Source organism: Mobula birostris, chromosome 6, assembly GCF_030028105.1.
Source record: "Mobula birostris isolate sMobBir1 chromosome 6, sMobBir1.hap1, whole genome shotgun sequence".
Taxonomy (NCBI): Eukaryota; Metazoa; Chordata; class Chondrichthyes; order Myliobatiformes; family Myliobatidae; genus Mobula; species Mobula birostris.
This window is the reverse complement of record NC_092375.1, coordinates 145,791,046-145,798,109: the sequence shown is the minus strand read 5'-3', so window position 1 is coordinate 145,798,109 and position 7,064 is coordinate 145,791,046. Positions and strand designations below refer to the sequence as shown.

General features: G+C 41.8%; 1 protein-coding gene across 3 annotated transcripts; it reads right to left on the bottom strand.

The window, feature by feature from the left end:
• Positions 1–548: 548 nt before the first annotated feature.
• On the bottom strand, positions 549–3,378 carry LOC140199435 (gamma-crystallin S-1-like). 3 transcript variants are annotated; one of them, XM_072261538.1, is made up of 3 exons: positions 3,370–3,378; positions 3,029–3,285; positions 549–804 (listed from the first exon to the last, which is right to left on the bottom strand). In XM_072261538.1, the coding sequence occupies exons 1-3, from the start codon at positions 3,376–3,378 to the stop codon at positions 549–551; spliced, it is 522 nt and encodes a 173-aa protein (XP_072117639.1). The 3 variants fall into 3 exon arrangements, with proteins under 3 accessions (XP_072117639.1, XP_072117637.1, XP_072117638.1); XM_072261536.1 differs by having other exon boundaries at positions 549–817; positions 3,033–3,285; XM_072261537.1 differs by having other exon boundaries at positions 549–817; positions 3,039–3,285.
• Between the last annotated feature and the right edge of the window lie 3,686 nt (positions 3,379–7,064).

The window sequence follows — 7,064 nt, the reverse complement described above, 5'->3', positions numbered from 1 at the left end:
TTCTGGTTTGTTCTAGATGTGGGAGGTGAGCTACTTGGTGGGTAAATCGACCATTGTATGCTGTTCTCAGTGTGTAGGTGACTACAATTTGGGGAAATTATGAGAATATGTGGAGATTGTAAAAATGGGATCAATGAAGGATTCGTGTAAGTGGGTAGTTGATGTTCATCCCTGACTCAGTAGGACAAAGGGCTTGTTTCCATATTGTATCTCCCCATAAGAGCAGGAATCCACAGAGGTGTGACACTTTATCACTATCCTCTCAATGAGAGAAGATGACCTCATGAATAATAATTACATATTCAGCATGCCTCTGGATAAAATTTATCTCCACAATGATAGCAGCTAAGATGAGAAATAATCATGAATTAAGGTCAATGTGGGTCAAAGCCTCCACACAAGGCTCAGGTACTAACTCTATTTTGTATGTTTTACACAATGTTATCGCAACATCAAAATAAATGAATTACAATGACAATTGTCTTGCAAAGGTTATTTTATTTTCTGAAATATGTTCTCAGAATAATATGCTGGTGATTGAGAGCCAACTAGATGTCCCTCATTCGTCTAAAGGAACCAACGGATGAGTTGTAGCCGCCCCAGTCAATGTATCTCCTGTATTCCCCGGGTCTCAGGAAGTACTGTCGGCCTCTGTAGTTGGGATGTTCATAGAAGATCCAGTAACCATCCAACACCTGACAGGAGTGGATGTCACGGCAATGGAAACGATCGTAGACTGAGGAACAGTCATCCATGAATTCCATCATCTGTCCTGCAAAGTCAGGCTTCTCGTAAATCTTCATCCTGTAGGTGCCCCCTTGGTACTGGAATAAAGGATTTTATGTGTCCTTAATGCAGCATAATCATGTCAAAATGCATATAATTATCACAGACTTTATATATAGATGTAGTTTTACCAAGCCTCTGGATTATCAATAATTAATTATACTTCAAGAATATCCTTAATGAAATAATGTGGAGAAAATTTATCTCTACATTGAAGGCAATTAAAACTTAGGCAATCATGATTTAAGATTGAGGAAGTTCATTGTTTCTACAGGAGGCAGCTAAGAATCATTTAATTTCATGAATATCAAAAAAAATTTGGTTGATCACATGAAAGATATTAAAGGATATTAAAGCATGCTCAATATAATCACAAGAAAGTATTGTGACAGAAATAATGTCATAATTATGTTTCCAAATTAGATGTATATCGATAAAGTATAATACCTTGTTGAAGAGCTTGTTCTGAGTTTCTGAAGACAGTATTAACAAAAAGAACAAAGTTTGCAGAATTCAGTTCCACTAGAGATAACATGATGTAATTAATTAAAATCCTGTGTTGAAGAATCATGGTAAATATGATAACTGTGCATGCTGTAGGTGTTGGTCTGTGTCTGTAAATAGGTTGAATTACTAATACAAAAAAAAATACAAATTGTTCTGAGGGTTTTCAGATTCCTCATTCCTCACTTCCTCTCTGTCAGAACTGTAAATATAACTCTACACAGGGTGCGATTGTTGGAAATAATAACACAGTCATCTCTCATTTCAACCTGGGTATCAGCTAGAGCCCGGGATGATTTTGAAATAATTTGCAACTTATGGGAGAGGGCAGATTGCTTCAGCATTGAGCTAACGTGGATTCAAGGGGCCAAACAGCCTCATTCCACTGTGGTTCTCTGATATTATGCAATTAAAAAGGTAGATTTTTGTAATCCAGCCCAGAAGCAGTCTGATTCAGTGAATAAGGTGGATGTTTTATTACGAATGGAACACCACACAAGTTCATGAAAAGAGGCCATTTGTCCCATTGAAACTTTAATAGTCACAATTTTTTTCTGTCCAATCCCTTTTATCTCTTATAAGATGTTATGAGCAACAGATGGAGTGAATGGTCAGAGAATTTTTATCAAGGCTGAAATAGCTAACAGGAAGGCACATAAATTTAAAGAAACTGGAGCAAAGTCTAGTGGGATGCAAAAGGTAAGATTTTTACAGAGTAGTAAGTGTGTGGAGCAATCTGCCGGGCGTGGTGATAGAGGCTGATATATCTAAGTGACTTTTAGATGGACATATGATTGAAAGAAAAATGGAAGGCTCTGTGAGAGGGAAGGGTTAGTTTGACATTCCAACAAGTTAAAAGGTTGGCACAAAATCATAGTCCGAAGGACCTGTACTGTGCAGTATATTTTCACATTCTATGTTCCATGTTTCCTGCTCTTTGTGGGTTACAATACATCAAATGAATCATAGACTAGCACAGCACAGAAAGAATCTCCTCACATCAACGGATCCATGCTGACCAAGATGCCCATCTCCCATTTCCCTATGTTTTACTCATAGCTCTTCAATTCATTTTTCTCATTTTGTGATCTTAAATTTACAGGGGTCTGAGCCATCAATGTCCACGTGCTATAACTGTATATATGATGTTCCGTAAAACTACCACAAACTGACCAAATATTTTCTGTAGCCCAACTAGACTTCAATAAAGAAGACACAAGGAAGGGCAGTTTCTGGAATCTGGATCAGCACACAAAATGCTGGAGGAATTCAAGGGGTCAGGCAGTATCTGTGGAGACAACATTTCAGTTTGAGACTGTTTATCAGGCCTGACAAATGCTGCCTGACAGGCTGAGTTCCTCCAGCATCCTGTGCGTAGACATTAATGTAGTTTCAGCATAAAAAGCCAGTGATGCATACGCCAGTGATAATAAACCCGATTCCGATTCCCATTCTTTACCCAGTGCCCTCACAATCACGGATACAGCTCCATCTGTCAATAGCAATCGGACATTCATCCTTCACACCAGATGCACTACTTTCCTGAACCAACTTCATTTCTGTTGACTCCTTTAACAAGTATCTACTGACTCCAAACTTGTCTCCAAATGCCAGCAGCTAACTCTAGCATTCACATCAGCATAACATTTCAGAGAACGAGCTTGTGCACAAGTGTAATTATTGCAAATGTCAGCCATTTTCTAGCAGTGTGCCAAGTGGCTTGAAATACCTCAGTCACCAACAGCAACTTACAGGTGGGTAACTGCGACAGGACTTGACACAGTCACTGAATCCCATCCAGCGCTGGTAGTCAGGATACTCTCCCCTGCTCAGGACATACTGGTATCCCGTGTAGTTGGGTCTCTCGTACAACACCCACCAGTCACTGTCAACACGGATGGAGTTACAGCGGCTGAAGTAAGGGGAGAGGTCGGCACAGTCGGAGCTGCACTCATAGTGCCGACCCTGGAAGTTCCTGTCCTCGTAGAAGGTGATCTGTGGGAAGAAATAAATAACTTAAATCAGATTAGGGACACATGAAGGTTACAATATAATTCACAAAATGAAAAGTGGTCTTACCTTTCCCATTGCGGTGTACTGTCAATACCCAACTGACTACATGCAACTGTAACTGGGTATTTATATACTGGACAGAAAGGCTTTTCCAGCAAGGCCTTTGTAATGTAAATGACACAAACCTGAGGTCAGCAGAAAACAACATATGTCCTGTGAATGCTGAAAAAGGACCTGAGGATATAAGACTTGTCAATGATCCAGTGATAGATTTTGTTTTGCGGCAGGCAATTTAATTCTACAATGCAGGAAATCAGCCTTTTTCATTCTCTGCTAGGGATCATTCTAGAGTTACAAAAAAAGTCACAATACGCAGATACGTCGTAGTGTCACAGTCACAGAACAGAATTTTTGGCCAACACAAGTCCAGGCAAACCATCAACCACCCATGTACACTAAATTAATCCCAATATTTTTATTCTCCCCACATTCTGATCGACTCCTCCTGGACTTTATTACTAACTCACACACCAGGGAGAACTTACTGTGTCCAATTTACACACCCATCTGCGCATTTTATGATGTGGGAGGAAACGAGGCACCCAGAAAAATGCCATGAGAGAGCAGAGAGAAGGTGCAACATGTGGACTATTGAATCCAGCTCGTGTAAGGCCCAAGAAATGGCGTTTGTTGTGGAAATGCTTCAACAAGGTTTCCTTCAACATCCAGCTGCAGATACCAAGGTGGCTTGATAGCATAGCAGTTACCATAATGCTGTACAGGGTTCAATTCCCATGTTGTCTTTAAGTAGCTTATGTTTCTCCCCTGACCTCACGTATTCTGAAGACGTGCGGGTGAGTAAGTTGTGGACAGCTGTGCACTGGACTCGTGTCGACACGTGGGCAGACCCCAGCACATCCTCGGACTCTGTTGCTCGTTGTCGCAAGTGATTCATTTCACCATGTGTTTTGATGCTTCCACCAATGTCTGACAAACAAATCAGCAATACCCCTTCAATGACAAGGAACTCTCAAATTCTCAAGATCTTTTTTTTATCTCCTATTTTCCCTTTTTGGTGTCTTATAGCCTTATGCCCAATAAATTAGAGGATTCAGAAAATCCACACAGTCGCTGGCTGAATGCACGAACTCCACCCCTGAGGTCAGGCTTGCAGCAATAGTAGCTGCTGCAGCACTCTACCGTCCCACTGTGCCACTGGACCCTTTAACCACAGGACCACATTATGGCATCAGCTATGGAAATTGTTAGGTTAATCCTTGTGAAGGAGGAAGAGCAAGAACATAGAACATAGAAATTTACAACAGATTACAGACCCTTTGGCCCACAATGTTGTGCTGACCATGTAACCTACTCTAGAAACTGCCTGGAATTTCCCTAGTACATAGCTCTCTATTTTTCTAAGCTCCATATACCTATCTAAGTAGCATTTTAAAACACCCTGTTGTATCCACTTCCACCACCGCTGCCGGCAGTGCATTCCACACACCACCACTCCCCGTATGAAAAACTTACCCCTGACGTTCCCTCGGTACCTATTTCCAAGCACCTTAAAACTGTGCCCCCTTGTGTTAGCCATTTCAGCCCTGGGAAAAAGCCTCTGGCTTTCCACATGATCAATGCCCCTCATCATCTTATACACCTCTATCAGGTCACTTCTCATCCTCCGTCACGCCAAGGAGAAAACGCCAAGTACACTCAACCTATTCTCATCAGGCATGCTCTCCAATCCAGGCAACATCATTGTAAATCTCCTCTGCACTCTCCCTATAGCATCCACATCCTTCCTGTAGTGAGGTGACCAGAACTGAATGTACTACTCCAAGTGGGGTCTGACCTGGGTCCAGTATAGCTGTAACATTACCTCATGGCTCTTGAACTCAATCCCACTGTTGATGAATACCAACACTTCGTACACCTTCTTAACAACACTGTCAACCTGCACAGCAGCTTTGAGCGTCCTATCGACACAGAAGCCAAGATCTCTCAGGTCCTCCACACTGCTAAGAATCTTACTATTTATACTATATTCTGTCTTCAAATTTGACCTACCAAAATGAACCACTTCACACTTATCTGGGTTGAAGTTCATTTGCCACTTCTCAGCCTCATCCTGCATCCTATCAATGTTCCGCCGTAACCTCTAACAACCCTCCACACTATCCACAACCACCACCCCCCCCGCCACCATCTTGTGTCATCAGAGAACTTACTAACCCACCCTTTTACTTCTTCATCCAGGTCATTTATAAAACTCACAAATGGAGGGGTCCCAGATTAGATCCCTGTGGAACACCACTGGTCACTGTCCTCCATGCAGAATGTGAACTATCTATAACCACCCTTTGCTTGCTGTGGGCAAGCCAATTCTGGATCCACAAAGCAAAGTCTCCCATCCTATTGATGACACAAAGATCATTGGAAGAGGCTCAGCAATCTCCTCCCTCACTTCCCACAGAAGCCTGGGTTATATTTCATCTGGTCCCGGTGACTTATCTAACTTAATGCTTTTCAAAAGCTCTAACACATCCTCTTTGATAATATCTATATGCTCAAGCGTTTCAGTCCACTGTAAGTCATCTCCACTATTACCAAGGTCTTTTTCCCTGGTGAACACTGAAGCAAGGTATTCCTTAACTACCTTCGCTACCTTCTCTGACTCCATGCACACGTTTCCACTATCACACCTGATTGGTCCTGTTCTCACACGGCTCATCCTCTTGCTCTTCACATACTTGTAGAATGTCTTGGGGTTTTCCTTAATCCTGCCCAACAGGGCCTTCTCCTAATTCCATTCTCCTCCTTTCTAGCAACCCTGTAATTTTCTAGAGCTCTAAAAATACCTAGTTTCTTGAACCTTTCGTAAGCTTTTCTTTTCTTCTTAACTAGATTTTCTGCATACTTTAGCTCTACCATCCTTTCCCTGCCTCAATGGAACATGCCCATGCAGAATTCCATGCAAATGTTCTCTGAATATTTGCCGCATTTCTGCCATGCATTTCTCTGAGAACATCTGCTCCTAAGCTCCTACCTAATAGCATCATATTTCCCCCTAGCCCAATTAAATGTTTTCTCAAATTGTCTGTTCCTATCCCTCTCCAGAGCTATGGTGAAGGAGATAGTTGTGATCACTACCTCCAAAATGCTTTCCTACCAAGAGATCTGACACCTGACCAGGTTTATTTCCCAATACCAGATCAAGAACAGCCTCTCCTCCAGTTGGCTTATCTACATATTGTGTCAGGAAACCTTCCTGACCACACCTAACAAACTCCACCCCATCTAAATCCCTAGCACTAAGGAGATGCCAATCAATATTAGGAAAGTTAAAATCTCCCATCACAACAACCTTATTACTATTGCACCTTTCCAGAATCTGCCTCCCTATCTGCTCCTCAATGTCCTTGTTACTATTGGGGGGTTTATAAAAACACCCTGTAGAGTTATTGCCCCTTTCCTGTTTCTGACTTCCACCCATACTGACTCAGTAGAACATCTCCCCATGACTTCCTCCTTTTCTGCAGCTGTGACACTATCCCTAATTAGCAATTCCACACCCCTACCTCTTTTATCAAGGACAAGAAGAATCGTTAACAAAGGAGACTGATGTAATAAGGAAGATAGTCAGAAAAAAAATCTTTCACAACCTCAATGTGACCATCATTGATGCTCCAAAAGGCATCAAGGCATCCACCTATGAAAGTCATTGTTAAGTCCAAGGAAGTTTCTACACTTCTTACACA

Bases quoted from the DNA above. Each gene is read 5' to 3' on its own strand.
- LOC140199435 (XM_072261536.1), bottom strand. The intron at 818-3,032 runs GTTGGTGACTGA...TCCAGTACCAAG, and splicing joins TTACCCACCTGTAAGTTGCT to GGGGCACCTACAGGATGAAG.